General features: G+C 45.0%; 1 protein-coding gene across 3 annotated transcripts in view; it reads left to right on the plus strand.

Moving 5' to 3' along the window:
* Positions 1–3296: 3296 nt before the first annotated feature.
* TEKT5 (tektin 5) overlaps positions 3297–19357 on the plus strand; it is a 30825-nt gene continuing 14764 nt past the window's right edge. For 2 of the 3 annotated variants that reach the window (XM_088657425.1, XM_035131489.3), the window contains exons 1-5: positions 3297–3891; positions 15289–15372; positions 17066–17136; positions 17865–18008; positions 18447–18669. In XM_088657425.1, the coding sequence (XP_088513551.1) occupies positions 3325–3891; positions 15289–15372; positions 17066–17136; positions 17865–18008; positions 18447–18669 (1089 nt within the window). In that variant the 5' untranslated portion in view covers positions 3297–3324. The remainder of the gene's footprint in view (positions 3892–15288; positions 15373–17065; positions 17137–17864; positions 18009–18446; positions 18670–19357) is intronic. The other variant, XM_035131488.3, reaches the window with a different exon arrangement.

The following is a 19357-nucleotide window of genomic DNA, read 5'->3' on the forward strand; positions in this document are numbered from 1 at the left end:
GCGAAAACACAAACACAGGCACTTCCGGCGATGAGCGCCACCTTCAAAGGAGTCCCCCTTTCCCCACTTCCGGTAGCGCGCTCGAAAAATGGGTCCTCCCCGAGCTTAAGCCGGTGACGTTCGTTCCGATTACGGCCCGAGCAGCAGGAAGGAGGAGCAGCGGCATCCCGGAGCCCCCTCCCGATGGCCCGCGGCAAAGGTGCGCATGCGTATGCTTAATGGCGGGTCGTCGTGCGAGGGGATAGCACTGAAAGAAGGCGAGCTGGGAGGGTGGGGGGAGAGAGAGAGAGAGAGAGAGAGAGAGAGAGAGAGTGTGTGTGTGTGTGTGTGTGTGTCGCCGTGTCACGTGGCCTGATCTGGCGTTAGCGATTGGATGGCGCCGAGGTGAGTTTGTGCGAGTTTGCTGAGAGAACTCGAGCGGCTTTGCGTGTTTCCCGTGACACGTGGACGTTCGCTCACACGTTGTTCTTAAAACTAATCCAGACGAGCCTAGCTGAAAACAACGGGTCGTGCTAGCATTAAAAGCACACACACACACAAACGTGAAAATAACCAAAGGAAATAAAATAAAATTTACTGGAACTTTTTTTAATTGTATGAATATTATACTGCAAAAGAAAAAGAGCTGCCCATTTCTCCCCTAGTACAATTAAAATAGGGACCCAGGTGCCGCTGTGGTTAAACCACTGAGCCTAGGGCTTGCTGATCAGAAGGTCGGCGGTTCGAATCCCTGTGACGGGGTGAGCTCCCATTGCTTGGTCCCAGCTCCTGCCAACCTAGCAGTTCGAAAGCACGTCAAAATGCAAGTAGATAAATAGGAACCGCTACAGCGGGAAGGTAAACGGCGTTTCCGTGTGCTGCTCTGGTTTGCCAGAAGCGGCTTTGTCATGCTGGCCACATGACCTGGAAGCTATACGCCGGCTCCCTCGGCCAATAATGCGAGATGAGCGCGCAACCCCAGAGTCGGTCACGACTGGACCTAATGGTCAGGGGTCCCTTTACCTTTACCTTTACAATTAAAATAACTCATGGTTGAAATGTATTGCCTGCCCTGTACCCCTAAGGTCCCCTTGGTTGCAATGACTGTAATTATTATTCATGTTAAAAAGCAATATTAAAAACCACACAAAACCACACAAAGACCCTCTTATCCCCAGTGCCGTCTAATATCTTATACACAAAGACACTAGGAGCGGCCATTGGGGGCGAGGTGCCCCCAATTTGCCAATGACATCCAGCTCTCTTTCTCAAAACACAGTGACTTCTGCATAGCTCAATGGGACTCTCATTGAATGAACTTGCACCCAAGTAATGGCAGTGACAGATTTTACTTTCTTGGGCTCCTTGATCACTGCAGATGGTGACAGCAGTCACGAAATTAAAAGACGCCTGCTTCTTGGGAGAAAAGCAATGACAAACCTAGACAGCATCTTAAAAAGCAGAGACATCACCTTGCCGACAAAGGTCCGTATAGTTAAAGCTATGGTTTTCCCAGGAGTGATGTATGGAAGTGAGAGCTGGACCATAAAGAAGGCTGATCGCCGAAGAATTGATGCTTTTGAATTATGGTGCTGGATGAGACTCTTGAGAGTCCCATGGACTGCAAGAAGATCAAACCTATCCATTCTGAAGGAAATCAGCCCTGAGTGCTCACTGGAAGGACAGATCCTGAAGCTGAGGCTCTAAGACTTTGGCCACCTCATGAGAAGAGAAGAATCCTTGGAAAAGACCCTGATGTTGGGAAAGATTGAGGGCACAAGGACAAGGGGACGACAGAGGACGAGACGGTTGGACAGTGTTCCCGAAGCTACGAACATGAGTTTGACCAAACTGCGGGACGCAGTGGAAGACAGGAGTGCCTGGCGTGCTCTGGTCCATGGGGCCACGAAGAGTCGGACACAACTAAACAACAACAAAGAACTTTGCTTTGGCAAAGCGAGGCCAGGCAATCATATTATTCCTGAATAATAATAATAGTAATAATACCCTGCCCATCTGAGTTTGACCAAACTGCAGGAGACAGTGTAAGACAGGAGTGCCTGGCATGCTCTGGTTCAGGGGTCCCCAGACTTACTTGGCTTCGGGCCGGTGCCCACCGCGCCGACCGCGCGGCGGGCCGGAGGGGAGGGGAGTGCGCGCGCAGCGGGCTGGAGGGCGGGGGAGTGCGCGCCCATGCGCATGCGCGCACACACACACGGTCGGAAAAAAATCGTCAAAAATCGCTTGTGCGCATGCGTATGGGCCTCCCCCGACCCGGAAGTGCACCGGAAATGACCTCTTCTGGGTCGGGAGAGGCCCATACGCATGCGCACAAAGGATTTTCGGCGTTTTTTTCCCCGATTTGGAAGATCGACGCCGCGCTGTGCGCCGTTAGAGCGGGCGGCGGCAGCGGGCGGCAGGGGTCGTCGCGGGCCGGATTGGGAGGCCAATTGGGCTGCATCCGGCCCGGGGGCCGTAGTCTGGGGGCCCCTGCGTCTGGTCCATGGGTTCACGAAGAGTCGGACATGACTAAATTACTAAACAACAACAACCATTTGAAGAGATTTTAATTATCACAGTGAAAGAACAAAGAGTCCATTCTCGGAGTGAAGGTGCTCCCAGTTAATGTTTACATCTACTCCCTGCCCCCCGAGTCACCCTCGTCACTTCTTCATCTTGCAAACTGATCTCTCGCAACCACTGTGCCTTCTGTGCAGCTACATTTTCTATTCTCTGTGACCTTGGACCGATTGGCTGCATACTTTCCAGCGAACCGGAATCTGTTAACACTCTCTCTCCTGGTTCTTCTCCTCCTAGCTGTTCACCACCCAATTCTTCCCAATCTTTGTCTTCTCTTCTGAACTATGTCGCTCTGCGAACCACTGTTCCAAATCTATACTCTACCCCTGATCCTGGGAAGATTCAGGATCCGGATCGGGAGCAGGGGGGAGGCTCCCACCATCCTCATCTGTGCAACTCGCCTCAGCACAGTGCCTGCCAGGTTTTAAACCTCCCCCCCCCCCGGAAAGATTTGATCCAGGAGTGACTTTCTTGTACACTAGACGCACTTGTAATGATTATGCCACACCAGACCTTATTGCCTCGTGTTTTGAGTTGCCATTTCTGGTTTGGTTTGTTTTTTTTTAAAAAAAGATACATATGTTTTTAGAAAACAAAACAGGCAGGCTGAGTGAGCCTTGCAGGACCCCTTTGCTGGAGCCACGATGCCCTCACTAATCTTCTGTGACACCGCCACTGAGTCACAGTGCAAGGGGTAGCAGCCTCTGGCTTGTCTCATGCTCCTGGCCTCCAAGCAAGGTTGAGTTGGCTGGTTCAGGGAGTTAGATGGAATTCCTTGGCACTACGCAGACTGCCAGCTACTGCGGACCTCGGAAAAGCTGCCTGCTTCCAGAGGTGGCCCCAACCACCATCAGCCAGGACAGCTACCAGTCTTATTACCTGCCAGGCTACCGCTACCTGAACTCATGGCGCCCCAGCTTGTTCTACAAAGTGTCCGCCTTCCGGCCCAATGATGAGGGAGCGGGGCGCCTCTGCGCCCCACTGCGGCCTCCCACCATCCTGCCGTCAGTGCGGTCCTCCTTGTTCGCTCGCTACAGCCCCCACGACTGGTACAAAGCCAACCAGCTCCAGATCAAAGGCTCGGAGGCTTACCGGCACTGGGCCGGGAGACTGAACGCCGACACCGGGAGGCTGGTACAGGACAAAGACCAGCTGACACGGCAGCAGCAGGAAGACTCCGGGAAGAATATCGGGCAGAGGCTAGCGGACATCGATTTCTGGAGGTCCGAGCTGACCTATGAACTCGAACGGCTGCTGTCCGACACCCGCTTGTTGGACACAGCCAAGAGGCGCCTGGAATGTGCTGCGGATGAAGCCCAGGGGCCACTGCAGGTATAATAATAATAATAATAATAATAATAATAATAATAATATTTGCACGCCGCCTATCTGGTTGGATTGCCCCACTGGGCAGCTTCCAGCATATATGAAAACACAGCGAAATATGAAACATTAAAATCTTCCCTATACAGGGCTGCCTTCAGATGCCTACAGAAGGTTGTATCGTTGGTTCTTCTCTTTGACATCTGACAGGAGGGCATTCCACAAGGCGGGTGCCACCACCGAGAAGGCCCTCTTCCTGGTTCCCTGTAACCTCACTTCTCGCAAGTGAGGGAACGGCCAGAAGGCCCTCGGAGCTGGACCTCAGGGTCTGGGCTGAACAACAGGGGTGTTCTTAACTTCCTTAACACTCTTGGTTTGGTATGTAACTGTGCTGAGAAGCCATTTGGCTTTCTCCTGGGCAACCTCTGTGGCCAAAGTGGTGGTTCGCCCTCCCTCCCTCAGTGGAACCATTCCCTGTTTCTAATATCAAAACAGCACGACTCCTGGATCTTCAAAACGGCAGTCATGCTGCAAAGCCTTTGGAAGTACTGTAATTTGTTGCTTGTTTCCAGGGCTTTATTTCAACTCAGTTCCGGCACCTCTCAGATGGGTGCCATGGCCATTGTAAGAAAGGAGGGAGGTTGTTCATGGTGAATTCTGTCACCTCTTTGTCTAGAAAAATAGCACTGCTCGTTTCCAACATTCTGATACCTTACCTTTCCATAAAACCGCAATCAAGGCAATCAGCAGAAACGAGATAACCAACAAATCAAGCATGAGTAAGAAACCACCACACCACTAAAAACAATAATAATCTAAAAGCAATGATCTAGATCAGCAATGTCCAACCTGTAGACCGCCATGGTGCTCCTGGTCGATTGCAGGAGTAATAAAAGTGATCACCCGGTTTCTCCTTAGGGATTGCTGTGCGCCCCTCCGCCGGCGCTGCTTAGAACGGTTGTATTTGCTGCGCTGGCGGCAGAGTGGGGAAAGGAGGGAGTGCCCCCCCCCAAAAGCTCAACAACTCTGGTGCCTTTCCCTAAAAAAAGCTCAAGAACTATGGGCAATGACAATAGGCACTGCCAGTTTTATTATACTTGAAGTAGATCGCAGCCTCTATAGAGTTGGTCATGCCTGATCTAGATGGTCACAAGCAACTGCAGTCAAATCTTGTTTAAAAACGCCATCCAGAACAGGTCCACTGAGATAAAGCCATTTGTAGTCACGTAACACAGCACCCCAGGGACGCGGGTGGCACTGTGGTCTAAACCACAGAGCCTAGGGCTTGCCGATCAGAAGGTCGGCGGTTCGAATCCCTGCAACGGGGTGAGCTCCCGTTGCTCGGTCCCAGCTTCTGCCCACCTAGCAGTTCGAAAGCACATCAAAGTGCAAGTAGATAAATAGGTACTGCTCTGGCAGGAAGGTAAACAGCGTTTCCGTGTGCTGATCTGGTTTGCCAGAAGCTGCTTAGTCATGCTGGCCACATGACCCGGAAGCTGTCTGAGAACAAACGCCGGCTCCCTTGGCCTATAGAGCGAGATGAGCACCGCAACCCAAGAGTCGTCCGCGACTGGACCATTAATGATCAGGGGTACCTTTACCTTTAACACGGCACCCCAGACCCACTTTGCACAGGGCAAGGGGGAGATTTGAATTGAGTGTTCCTTCAACTAAGCTGGCTTTCTGCCATTCATGGAGAGAGATGTCACTTTCCCCTTCGTCTGCAATATGTGCCGGTGGGCAGGAATGCTGAGGATGGGGTGCCCACCAGTGGTAGCTGGCAGAAAGCCTCCAGATGGGGTGTATATCCAGAGGTGGGTGTGGGGCTGGACCAGCCTGAGATCTGTGGGATCTTGGATCCCAATCTCCCTGCCACTGAGCGACACTGTCGGACACCGATTTGCTGCGCCAGCTCCAGGCTCCCAAAGCAATCCTACTGTCCCCTCTCTGCTCTGCCGCTTCATAAAGTACCACTGTGGATGTGTGTAGGTTTGGATTGCACCCTCAGGTTGTTGCAGCGAGAACGACAAATAATATTAGGGGCACACGGAAGAAAACGGACGAGAATCACTTAACCAGCCCTGTTGCTGGAAGCCCTGAGCAAAGACAACTGAAGAACTGTTTCTAAACTATCTTCAAAGACAGCCCCATGTGGCCTTGCAAGATGCTTTGTCTGTGCGCTCGAGGATCGCTTCCTTAACCCGACTGTTGAGAACTTTTGGTTTCGGAACAAAAAAGCGTGCAAGCTTCCCTAAAGCTGTAGAAAAGAACACACAACACACAGGTCCCAAAATTCAGAGAGTAAAAGGCAGGCTTTGTTGGACAGTGACGTGCAGCGGTTAGGGCTGGTAGCACCCTTGCCCTGACTCTTCCTAGTCCGGTCTTGCTTTGAGTCTAAAACTGGCCACAAGGTGGTGTACTAGCCTCTCTTTTCAAACAGATGCGGCTAAGTTTTCTTTTGGGTAGAGCAGCCAAGACAGGTTGCAAGTCCCCTTCAAGCCTGACAGGGGACAAAGCCGCTTCTGGCAAACCAGAGCAGCACATGGAAACGCCGTTTACCTTCCCGCTGTAGCGGTTCCTATTTATCTACTTGCATTTTGACCTGCTTTCGAACTGCTAGGTTGGCAGGAGCTGGGACTGAGCAACGGGAGCTCACCCCGTCGCGGGGATTCGAACCGCTGACCTTCTGATCAGCAAGCCCTAGGCTCAGTGGTTTAACCCACAGTGCCACCTGGGTCCCCTGTATCGGGCTAGGGTACTGCTTGGCAAAAACAGCATACAAACATTTGTATTGGGGGAATTGGTTTGCAAAAATCTGTGCATTAGGCAAAATTGCGTACAAAAATAAATAAATGTGGCGATTAGGAGAAATTCATACCACAACACAGACGAATTCTCACGAAGACCTTTTAAAACAAATGAATTGCAAACTGATGTGGAAATGTGGGGACCTGATTGCTGGCTCATTGCTGAAGTGCCTGGAATGTCTGTTGGACAAACCTGAAGATGTACAATTCTTCCCTAAGCGTCACCACTTAATATTAAGGCCAGATATGGAAGAGGAAAATAAACATTAATTGTGAATTTTCAGGGGGGGGGATGCATGTAGACAAGTATTTAAATAAATATATATATTAAAAGGTATCTCCCTGAAAAATACATATTTTGATTCTTCTTCTTTTTTGAGATGACAGCAGCATTGGGGCATCTAGGAAGTGTAAAAGTCATTGGATACATAACTAGCAGTGCCATACCAACCATATCTGTCTGCTGAGTAATAAGTCTCAAAGGTTTTGGACGGATTGGGAGTAAATTTATTGAATATGTAAAAAAAGTATTGCAAAGATTTGAAAATACTGACAGGTTTGACATAATGCCGGCAATCATCAATATAAAAATCTCTGACCATAATAATCATAGGGAGAGTATAAGGCAAAAGGGACAGAGGTAAATGTAGGAAAGCGAAATAAAGAGGATACAGTACAGGAAAAAACCAATGTAGAGAAGGAAGTGTTATAAGAATTTTGAGGTCATATCTATATATATATAATAATTGTTCATAAAACATGTACATGAATGTACAGGCACATGTCTGAAGCAGCACAGGAAGACAGGCCTTTCTGACACCATTTTGACTCTCTCTCTGACCAGGTGTTCCTCTGCAAGGAAGAAGTGGGGTGGGGGGAACCTTCTCATTGTCTCAGGAATTAAAGTGATAATCCCTGGCATCCTGATACCTGACTGCCAGACAAAAGGGTGTGATTAACTTGGCTGGGAAACAGGGAAATGTAAATATCTCTCAATTTTGTTGATTAGGTTTTGGGGGGCAGGGGGCAGGGTCCAGACTGCTCAGATTACTGCCACCAGACCTCCCCTTTCATGATGTACCTATGATGAATCTAGGGAGGGGGGTCTTGGGCTACACCCCTTCTGTGACATATGGATGATGCTTCTGGGGGGTGGGCTGAAACCAATTTCAAATTTCTTTTTAAGGGCAAGACATCTTTGTTTGGGGTTCCTTCCTTGTTCTCCTGTGTGAGAGGAAGGACCCTGTTGCAACAGCAAAAATAAAAGTGCCTTGCTTCGTAAGTCCTGGTTTGGTCTCTGTTATTTGGTGGGCAGGAGACGCTTAAATTCGTCTGCTTGCCTGGATCCTTGAGCTCTCCCTGGGTCAAGATCCATTCCTCTGGGTTCATAGGAACCAGCTTAAATTTTACAACAATTTGGCGACCACGAAGGGACCCAGTTTTGCCTTGAGCTCCGGGTTCACTGAGGAAGGGGAGCCCAGCGCGCCCTTGCCTCTTTTGCAGGGGGGTAAACCAACCTCAGGACCCCAGGCACTTGGTAGTAATTGAGAGTCCAAGCGGGACCCCCAGGACGAAGCAACGTTTAAAGGGACAAGGCTGTTTTTTTTCAGGAACCAGTTGGAAGCTGGAGACAACGGGATTCGACTGAAAGGATCGGTCGTGAGTATTAAAAGGGGACACCTTGGGTGAGCTAAGAACCACAGCAACTAAAAATCTATTTCTCCACTTGGACTATCCTTTTCTACTCTCCTCTTTGGACCTTAGTTGCAGCAAGGCTGCCAGGCACAGTTACAAGGTAGAACTGAGGTCCAGGGCAACAGTCTTTACGTTAAACGCAGAGCTCAGAAAGACTGTCCCAGCTCCCTTCTGCCAAACTGAGCAGAAGTCTGAGCAAACTGTCGCTTTTCTACCAATCTGGGAATCTGGCTATCCCAGCTCTGTTTCCTATTCCTCTGCTCTTAATCTTCGGGTGAAGCCGCCCCTAGACACCCCCGATCCCCACCGGGAAGTGACGGGGTTGTTCTAGATCGCAAGGTCACCCGTTCTTTTCAAAAAACCTTCCTTCCAAGGCTAACCACCCGGCATTGCGTGGGCAAGCGTCCAGGGCAGGTAGTCTTTCTATTAGATTGTAAGAGGCAGGAAGTTGCTGTGGAACCCTCAGGCAATTGATGACCAGTGGGAGGGTTCCAATAGGGTTTTAGCTGCACCAGGCCGCCTAGTAGTTAGTGCACGCGAACGGCAGGCAGGAACACCACTAGGACGTGGGGGTGAGTCATAGACTCGGGAAGTTAAGAGTGTCCAGGAACAGGGTCGGGGACCCGAACTGCAGTATAAAAAGGCTTAAGTAAAATGGGTGCAACCCACTCTAAGGAATTCCTTTCCCAGACTCCCAACCGAGGCAAAGCACAACTGAGGCTTGGCTCCGGTAAGGACTTTGAGGATGAAAGTCCACTCCAATTCGTTCTCTTAAATTGGCACGAAATCCCCGGGGCGGACAAGCTTGAAGGGAACCAATTGCAAAAACTTTGTAAGAAAAAAACACTGGGTCCGCTTTACTATGGACCACCCAGATGAGGGGAAATGGCTACCAGGAGGTTCCTTTAACATACAGTGAATCTCCGCTTTAAAATTAACCCTGGTGAACTCTGAATGAGAAAAGTTTTGTGAGGAATCCTACAAAGTATGTTATGGTATAAAATTATATATGTTTGCATGTTACATGTTGTCTGTGTTGTCTGTGAAGTGTATGTGCGTCTGATCCTTGTGTCTGCTATAGTTCATTGTTCCCCTTAAAGTAAATGAGAGATATAATCCAGGTTTAGGAAATTAGGGGTTTGTGTAAAATTTGGCCATGACACCCACAGACTGCCTTTTTTAAAGCATGCATAGTTTAAAATAATATAATAATAAGGCAAGCTTGCTTAAATAATCTTATGTAAGGGCTTGATCAACCCAAAAACAATGGCAAATATTTAAAAGAGTGGAGGTAGTGTGTAAAGGTTTGTTTTAAAGAGGCTGTAGAAGGCCATTTTTTCCTCTCCAAAAGTAAAAAGAGGGGGCAGGATGAAGGAAAATAAGAGTAGTAAGTTTGAAAATGCTTGCTCAATGCTTTGAAAATATTTTGAAACTTGAAAATGTTCACTTCATGAGGTGTGCAAATGTTTGTTATTGAGAGAGGCTCTAAAAGGGAGTCTTCCTCCAAGTGACTAGAGGAATATTGACTAAAGGAAAATTGAACAGCTATTCCTATAAAGGTGAATTGTTTGTCAAAAGTAGAGCTTCCTTAGCCAGGAATTGTCTATCTGAGTCTAGTTTTAACTTCAATTGTGTTGGGCTCCTGATATCACCTCTTAAGGAAAAAAACTCATCTGCTAAAGGGTTCTATATAAAGTTGGTATTTTCATTCAAATCTTGTGAATCCTGTATCTTAGAGGGTTAGACTAAATGACCTCAGGGTCCCTTCTAACCCCCATTTTAGAGCTATGTGAAAGGCAATGTGTCTGATGTGGTGATGGGTTGAAATTCAGCCCAGCTCTGCTTTCTGGCAAGGAAAGATTATTGGTTTTCAGAGTTGGAACAAGAGTGTAATTGTTGTTTTTGTGGAGTGATTATATAAGTTTTTATCACTTTCTCTATTAAGGGTTAAAGTTTAAGCACATATGAAAGTCTTGAACATTTCCCAATCTTTCTCTAGAGAGTAAAAGTGGGGTGTATGTGCATACCTACCCCTTTCTGTACAGAAAGGGGGAGCGGGAAGGGAAAAGGGAGATTGTAACCTTGAAAATGTTTGTTTGTGAACTCACAATATTTAAGGTCTGTGTCACAAGGGAGCCATGTGCTCTGTATGTAATGTTTCACCATGTGACTATGGAATATGGTGTTCCTTCTAGGGAAATGTTATTAAAAGTAGAGGATCCATAGCCAGCAAATGTCTATCTGAGTCACTTTAACCTTGATTCAAATGGACAGAATGGTTTTAGTAAGGAAGTAAATTCCCTCTTAAACTGTTTATCCAATCTTAAGGTTTGCTAAAGGCTTCTATATAACGTTGGTACTTTTAATCTTCCCCTTCCTTATTTTTCCCTTAGTACACACATGTGCTTCCGTGATAGGGCATAGCCTGTGTTTCCTTCCCAGTCAGGCGTCTGTACTCAAATGTATGTGTATCCTAAGGGCAGTGATAGTGTTGAGATCCCCATATTTCAGAAGGGGTGGACTAGATTACTCAAGATCCCTTCCAACCCTTTCCAAACTTGCAAAAAGGAGGGAGAGAAAATGTGTTTGTAAGCACTGAAAAGTGAGTTTCTGTGTAAAATCTAACCCTATTTTAAAATCTACTCTTTCCCCTTCCCTTCCTTTATTCAGATGGTAATTTTGTCAAGAGGTGCAGCACTTTAAAAAATGGTACAATAGACTGCCGAATCATGAACTCTGTACATGCACAGAGGCTATGTCAGCTTGAAGAGGAAAATAGAGGAGAAAAATGAGGTTTTAACTAAGGGGCGAAAAGGTTATAATCTGCTCATGAAATATTATTCAAATTTCTTAATGTAAAGCTTTGAACCACTGAGGGAAAACAACCTCATGTGTGTTACTGGTCCATCAAGGTTAAGTGGTTGCCAAGTTCCAAAAATCTTAACATGCCAGATTCTTTCCACAGGTATAAATAGCAGAGTACTACTATAAGTCTGTCTCTTGAGTAGTTTATAAATTAATTAAGAGGTTCAAGGTTATGCTTTGCACATGAAACTTAAATTTAAATTTCCTTATGTAAAAATAAATAGATAAAGAACCATTGAGAACCATCAACTGTTTAGAAGCTGCCAATTCCAGTTCAACATGCAAAACTCTGTACATTTTAGGAACATTTCCTGACTGATTTTCACATGAAATAATTTTCCCTTTCCAGCAGAATACTGAGATTCAGGGTGTGGAGAAATTCTTTCAGAACCTTAATGCAAAATTATCTCCCAATGGGGGGGGGGGGACGCCACCTAAACAAGCCCCTCCACACTTGGAAATTCATAGAAAATTGCTGTCTACCAGTTGACAGACTATGCAAACAAAAGGCTCCATTTCTTTCCTAGCAGGTACTCAGGATGGATACTTATCTCCCATTTGCATTTCACCCCGAAGCATTACCCTATGTTAATATAACCCTCCCTTTTCTAATGTAGCAATGATTGAGTGTTTTGCCAATTCTTTTCTTCCACAGCAAAAAAAAAAAAAAGTGAGGAGTGAGGAGATACAAACAGTAATTTCATTTCTCTTTGGCGCTTCTCTTTAGCTTATAAATAATCTGCTTCCATTTATTATATCAGTTTTTCCATTATGTCTATGAAATTATTCTAACAATAACCAGGTAAAAATTGTTGTGTGAGTGGTAATCTAAATTTTATTTTGTTTTATTTTTGTATCTTTTTTTTTTTGGTATTTCTACTTTTTCTTTCTGTACATACAAATGTAGCATCTAAGTCATTCTTTCCTGTAAATAATAATAATAATAATCCCTTTCAAACAAGATACGTGAACCTCAAAGAGAATTCAGAACCACATAAGGAAAATGTTAATAACTTATCGATTGTGTCCTAATTAACAAAATTTTTGTCCTTTGTTTCCTCCACAGCCAAACTAGGTGAAGTAAATTAAACTGACTGAGCAGACAATAACAGCAGTAATTAAATATGAATGATAATAATAATATTTAGATGAATAAAATGCTTAACTATGATCTTATATTCTTTGCAGCTTCCCAAGAAGAAATTTCTAGAATATTCTCCCCTTTCTTGACTTTATCATTATTATACTATTTATTATTATTATTTTTTAACTAATTATATCTTCAGACCCCAACCCCCTGCAGGCCTATTTTCAAAAGGATGTTTTACAGGAAACCAAATTGACATTTTTTCTCTTTGATCACAACCTAAGAAGGAGGACCTAGAAAGCTATAACGTTTCAGCAAGGTTTAGAAGTGCTGTTATAGAAGTACTGTTAACTTCCTCCCAGTGACTCGAAGGCAGACAAGAAAACCCCCTTGTTGGAGATACATGCAAAAGCAGCAAGAATTATCTCAAGTTCACCTGATTGCCTCAAGATATACAAGTGGCGTATAATTAATAATTTGAAGGTTTTGTGCATTATGTGTTATATAGGAACACTGAAATGTGTCAAATGACTTTGGGACAAAGGGGGAAAGTGAATTGCAAGGACATTCTCTCTCCTTGACCTCAAGACTCTGTGCCCTAGGATTTAAAAGCAGCCGGAATTGTCTCAAGATCATGATGGCCTCAAGACATACAACTGATATATAATTATTAGGTCTTATGTTGCGTGATATTCGACAGAAACATTGAACTATGTCTGACAGTATGTTATTTCCACAAGGAGGGGGAGGTGAACCAATTTTGTGTTTAATTGTTGGGTTTTTTTTTTAAAAAAAAATGTATAGTGTCCCAATGTTTTTTTTTTGTATTATTGCCATGCATTGTATGCCTTTTAAAGGATCAGGATATTGCATAGTTCAGTATTTAGATTAGATCAACTTATGACCACATTTTCTTGTCCCACCTGGCACTCTGCAGTGTGCCAACCTTCTCTACACATTTTTTAAATTTGTTTTTACTCATTTTACCAAGAATAAGCTCCAAGATCCATGAAACACCAGATAAATGAAGGTATTTATGTCTTGATTTAACAGGAATGATCCCTTTTAGAGTTAAATTTGACTAATTTGGACATGTTTTATGGGGCTGTATAAATTTTAATTTGGCTTCAGTTCTAATTGGGCAAGTGTATCCAAGGTGCAAGTAGCTTTCTTCCTTTAAGAGCAACTGGGCAACTCCCTACAGTGCAAGGCCAGAGCCTATAATAAAGGCCCATAGAAAGCCCAAGGCAAAGGCATCTCTCTCATGACATGTCCAAACCTGTGGCAGCTATGGTGAGTGCCAGGCGACATGGTCAATATGAAAGCCCTAAGGGGATTCACCAGGGATTGTTGCTGTTGTGCCACGTTGGAGGTGTGCAACCAGAGGAGAGCTAGCTTTTGACACCTGAGAACACACAAAAGGGTAAACAAGCAAACTGCACTTTCCAGTCAATATTGGTGGACCATCCTGTTAAGTGTAATACATAGACCATTTTTGAGAAATGCTTCTCCCAAAGTACTAAAACAACACATCTGGTTATTCTTTTGTGGGGCAACAATTTTTAAGAAAAATTATAGCCCCAAATGGGGAATTGTTATAAGAATTTTGAGGTCATATCTATATATATATAATAATTGTTCATAAAACATGTACATGAATGTACAGGCACATGTCTGAAGCAGCACAGGAAGACAGGCCTTTCTGACACCATTTTGACTCTCTCTCTGACCAGGTGTTCCTCTGCAAGGAAGAAGTGGGGTGGGGGGAACCTTCTCATTGTCTCAGGAATTAAAGTGATAATCCCTGGCATCCTGATACCTGACTGCCAGACAAAAGGGTGTGATTAACTTGGCTGGGAAACAGGGAAATGTAAATATCTCTCAATTTTGTTGATTAGGTTTTGGGGGGCAGGGGGCAGGGTCCAGACTGCTCAGATTACTGCCACCAGACCTCCCCTTTCATGATGTACCTATGATGAATCTAGGGAGGGGGGTCTTGGGCTACACCCCTTCTGTGACATATGGATGATGCTTCTGGGGGGTGGGCTGAAACCAATTTCAAATTTCTTTTTAAGGGCAAGACATCTTTGTTTGGGGTTCCTTCCTTGTTCTCCTGTGTGAGAGGAAGGACCCTGTTGCAACAGCAAAAATAAAAGTGCCTTGCTTCGTAAGTCCTGGTTTGGTCTCTGTTATTTGGTGGGCAGGAGACGCTTAAATTCGTCTGCTTGCCTGGATCCTTGAGCTCTCCCTGGGTCAAGATCCATTCCTCTGGGTTCATAGGAACCAGCTTAAATTTTACAACAGAAGGAAGTCACAGGCTCGGCAGAGCACCAGTTTAGGTTGACAAATTGTAAAAAATAAGATGTATATATGTATTTCTGTATTTATTGTGGGTTTTTTCTTTATGTATGTATGTTATTTTTCCTTCTTTTTCTTTTTTCTATTGTTTTTGTTTGTTTCTACATTATTGCAAAATAATTTTATTTTTTTAAAAAGAGTAATAAGTCTCGTTGATGGGGTTTACTCCCAGATAAGTAGGGTTAGGCTTGCAGCCTCAGCGCTGTTCTACACCTCAGTTTGGGGAAGGGTGGGTCAAATAGTTTTTTGTGTGTCAAAATTAACAACAACAAAAAAAGTAAAATTCCTTGTGTGTCCTTAGGCTGACCCAGAGGGGGGGAAAGTCCAGTAATTTAGCCGCTAATGGGTCTCCTAATTGCCATTTTGATCATCCAGCGCTTTGGGTCCTAGCAACAAATCAACATCCATTCATCCACATGGTTTAGTTACAGGTTAACCATTCACAGATAAAATTTGGAACAGTTTTCTTCCTCTATTAGGAGATTGAATGCGGGAAAAGAAAAACACCTTGCAATGTTTTCCCAAAGACTCCCCACGAGTCTTTACCCCTCTGAAGGAGTTATCTGAACCCCTGGTTTTCTTGTGTGCTTTCAGGTGGCTTTGGAATGCTTATACAATCGGGAGAAACGGATGGGGATCGACTTGGTCCATGATGACGTGGAAAAGAATCTCATCCAGGTACAGCAAGCCTTGCCGGCTTTGGGGAATGAGTTTGCAGAAGGCAGCCAGAAATAGCACTCGAGACACGTGTTCCGTTTTCTTGATAAAACCCATTTCTTGGTTTCTCCCTTGGCTCTATATCTTGCTCAGGGAAGTCCAAGTTTGACCTGAAACTTCAGAGCAGCATTGTCCAGCCTCTGGGTCAACAACCCGCAAGTGGATTCATGAAGCCTGGGCGAGTGGATCGGGGGATTTAGGAGTAAGCCCAAAACAATTATGGCTTGTGACTTAGGGCTTTTTGTTTTGTCGGCATATGGTCGTGCTGTGTTTACACTTGTCACCAAACAGAAGAAATGCTAGTGTCTTGCATCTTAAGACCTGGGAACCGCGATCTGGTGGCAGAGAAGACCTAAGGTCCAAAATTAATATGGTAAAAAATCATAGGAATAAGCCAAGCACAATTTGAACCTAAAGCCAGACTATAGTACATAGAAGGAGATAGTTGTGTTCCTTAATTATTTTTATTTTTTAAAAGCTCAAGAGATGTACATCACAGGTATACCCTGGGAAAAGCCAAGGCCAGGTTTTAAAGCTTTTTCCCTATCGCCAAAGTGCATTTAAATTCCTTTTTTTTGGGGGGGGGGGTTGTGCATTGTTACTCGGAAGTCTAAAGTTTAGCTGGATTAGATTCTTTTCAGCATTATGCTATTTTCACGCCAGAAACAGGTTTAGGAAAACTGGCCCAAACCAAAACTGACATAAAATTTACAGTGGTACCTCGGGTTACAGACGCTTCAGGTTACAGACTCTGCTAACCCAGAAATAGTACCCCGGGTTAAGAACTTTGCTTCAGGATGAGAACAGAAATCGCACGGTTGCGGTGCAGTGGCAGCGGGAGTCCTCATTAGCTAAAGTGGTACCTCAGGTTAAGAACGGTTTCAGGTTAAGAATGGACCTCCAGAACAAATTAAGTTCTTAACCGGAGTTAGTCCATTAAAGCAAAAATCAAAACATATTTAAAAAACTTAATTTAAGGACAAATGATTTATGGATGGAGAACTTGGACTCGTTTTATCACATTTGAGATGTGCTATCCTCCCTCAATGGGCATTTATTTTTATTGCGTTTCTATCCTACCAAGATGTTCAAGGTGGCACATGTCTTTAAACCTCTTTTGCTGCCTTGATGCACAGCTGTAGTGGGGGAGGAATCCTGTGTGTCTCAATTCAAACTGTAGAATCAAACTGCCTGGTTCAGGAATTTTTTGACTAGCTTTCAACAAATCACTCATTCGTGCTAAGATCCCTACTGAGGAAGACATGTGTGGGAAGCAACTTTTGTAGTACGAGAAGCAGAATGCAATCAGAAATCTGTTCACGTTCCCATTGCTCACCAGTCCCCTGATTTCTGGGGTCTGGGGACAAATTTGGAAATGTACAAAACTGTCATGGGTACCACGAAACACAGGTGCTCAACATACCCCCTTCAAAGCACAGGCAAGACATCTCCAGCCTGGGAAGGAAACAAAACACAAACTTAAAGAACCAGGCAATCCCTCTCCCCAAGAAAGCAACAACATCCCAACCAAACAACAGCAACAATGGGAAGGGCAGGGAGGCTTGGTGGATGTTGAGAATGTCCGATAAAGGATGCTCTTTCAGCCTGCATTTTTGCAGGATCAATGACAGCAGGTGTCTATTTTCCATTACAGGAGGTTGATCTGATCAGAGCATGCCAAGAAAGAATGAGGAAGCTTGCAGAAAGGATTGAACAACAAATTAAGTAAGTTTTTAAACACACACACACACACACACACACACACACACACACAAAATACACATGGCCTTTAAAGGTGGTCGGTGAGTTGGGCATTTGCGATGTCTCAGCCACAGTTAGAGCTCAGCAGCCTTTGCCTCGAGAAATCCTCCTTTAGTGTATAGTTCTCCAATGGACAGCCATCAGTTCTCAACAGCAAAAGCCCTTTAACCTTCCTGGGTTGCCCGACCATCTGGAATGGACCCAGAATTCACAACACTACCCAGGAAGTCACACCCAACCCTCAAAGGGAGGAACGGCAAAAGTTTCCTTGCTGCTAAAAAACGGAAGCATAATTGTTGGTACTACTGGGTTTTTCTTTAACCTCACCCCCCATGGGGTTTCTATAACTTCAGCAGCAGGCAGAAATCCAACTGGTAAGGCATTTACTGGCAATAATATTGATGAATCTTCCTTACCTTTTCAGATTCTGCCTGGTAAAAGGCACATTCCGCCCATATTTTCAGCTGAAATCCACAGCTTGCATAGCTGCCAAGTTATCCCTTTTTTTAAGGGATTTTCCCTGATGCTGAATAGGCTTCCTCGCGAGAAAAGGGAAAACTTGGCAGCTATGACAGCTTGTTTCCACGGTTTTTGAATGTGGAAATGGAATTTCCAAGACTTCTTCTTTCTTGCAAAATGCTTTAAAATTGTAAATATGCTGCTATAACAGAAATCCTCATCCTCCTACATAGTGTTAACAGAGATGCCCAACATGCTCTCGAGAGGGACCTTGGAGACAAGAACTCTGCCCATTTCATCGATGAGAAGTGCTATAACCTGAGGAACACTTCCGACAGCATCAATTTCTACCACGGAGTGGAAAAAATAGATGGAACGTAAGTCTGGGGCACTCTGCTTATAATAGCCATTACTAGAGTGGGTTATTGAGCATGCTGGTTATATGGCAGGCACCAAGCCCGCACCTCTTAAAATCCAAGTGCGAAAGCAATCCTAATAAACAGAAAGTAAACTTCCTGGATTTCCAAATATGAGCAGTTGTACCTATTGTACAAAGCTTCAGAGGGGGGAAGGCCACAACATTTTTGCTTCCAAGTGGATACACTTAGTGTGTTTGTGAATTCGGCCTTTGAACATGCAGAAATTTTTATACAAAATCCTTTTGTATAATTACAAATTGTATGATGTCATGGATATATAAATTTCTTTTTTTAAAAAAAGCACGTAATTTATTTTGAGTAGTGTCCCACAGCACCCTGGAACACTGGACGTCGTGCCAGTTTATTAAGCAGTAACCTGATTCTTATACCTTGCAGAGTGACGGTCCCCGAAACGTGGGCCAAGTTTAGCGATGACAACATCCGGTATTCACAAAACGCACGTGCTAACACAGCCACCCTCTGCAACGAAGCAGACCACACCCTGGAAACCACTTCCGACGATATGTGGAGGCAGTGGACAAACACGAATTTAGCCTTTGACGCCCGCATTTCGGAAATAGCGGACTCCAAGAACCAGCTGCAGGCACAGCTGGCCAAGGTAGGAGGGCATTGGTCTTCAAGAGGCTGGGCGGGTTAAGCAGAGACTTCTCTGCTGTGTGCTGGGGATGGAAGAGACTTCAGGTGGAAATGGAGGCAGGAGTGGAAATTGCGTGGGTCCAGAATGGAAACCAAACCAGTGAATACCACCAATATTTCCCAACACGAAACTGCCCAGCTGCTATGATCCTTTGTTTTGGTGGCCCTAGAGCTCTCCCACCTCTTTTCCCTAGCTGTATAAACACACCTCCTTTCACTAGCTGTAAAAAATGTAGTATAAGCATGGACAACTGGGAAACACTAGCCTGTGAGCGCTCCAATTGGAGAAAAGCCTTTACCAAAGGTGTCATGGGCTTTGAAGACGCTCAAACTCAGGACGCAAGGGAGAAAGGTGCTAAGAGGAAGGCACGCTTGGCAAATCCACACCGTGATCAACTCCTGCCCAGAAAACTATGTCCCCACTGTGGAAGGATGTGTGGATCCAGAATTGGCCTCCACAGTCACTTACGGACTCACTGTTAAAACCGTGTTTATGGAAGACAATCTTACTCAGCTACGAGGGATCACAGAAGAAGAAGAAGAAGAAGAAGAAGAAGAAGAAGAAGAAGAAGAAGAAGAAGAAGAAGAAGAAGAAGAAGAAGAAGAAGAAGAAGAAGAAGAAGAAGAAGAAGAAGAAGAAGAAGAAGAAG

This window comes from Zootoca vivipara, chromosome 13 (genome assembly GCF_965207765.1).
Source record: "Zootoca vivipara chromosome 13, rZooViv2.hap1.1, whole genome shotgun sequence".
In the NCBI taxonomy this organism is placed as follows: Eukaryota; Metazoa; Chordata; class Lepidosauria; order Squamata; family Lacertidae; genus Zootoca; species Zootoca vivipara.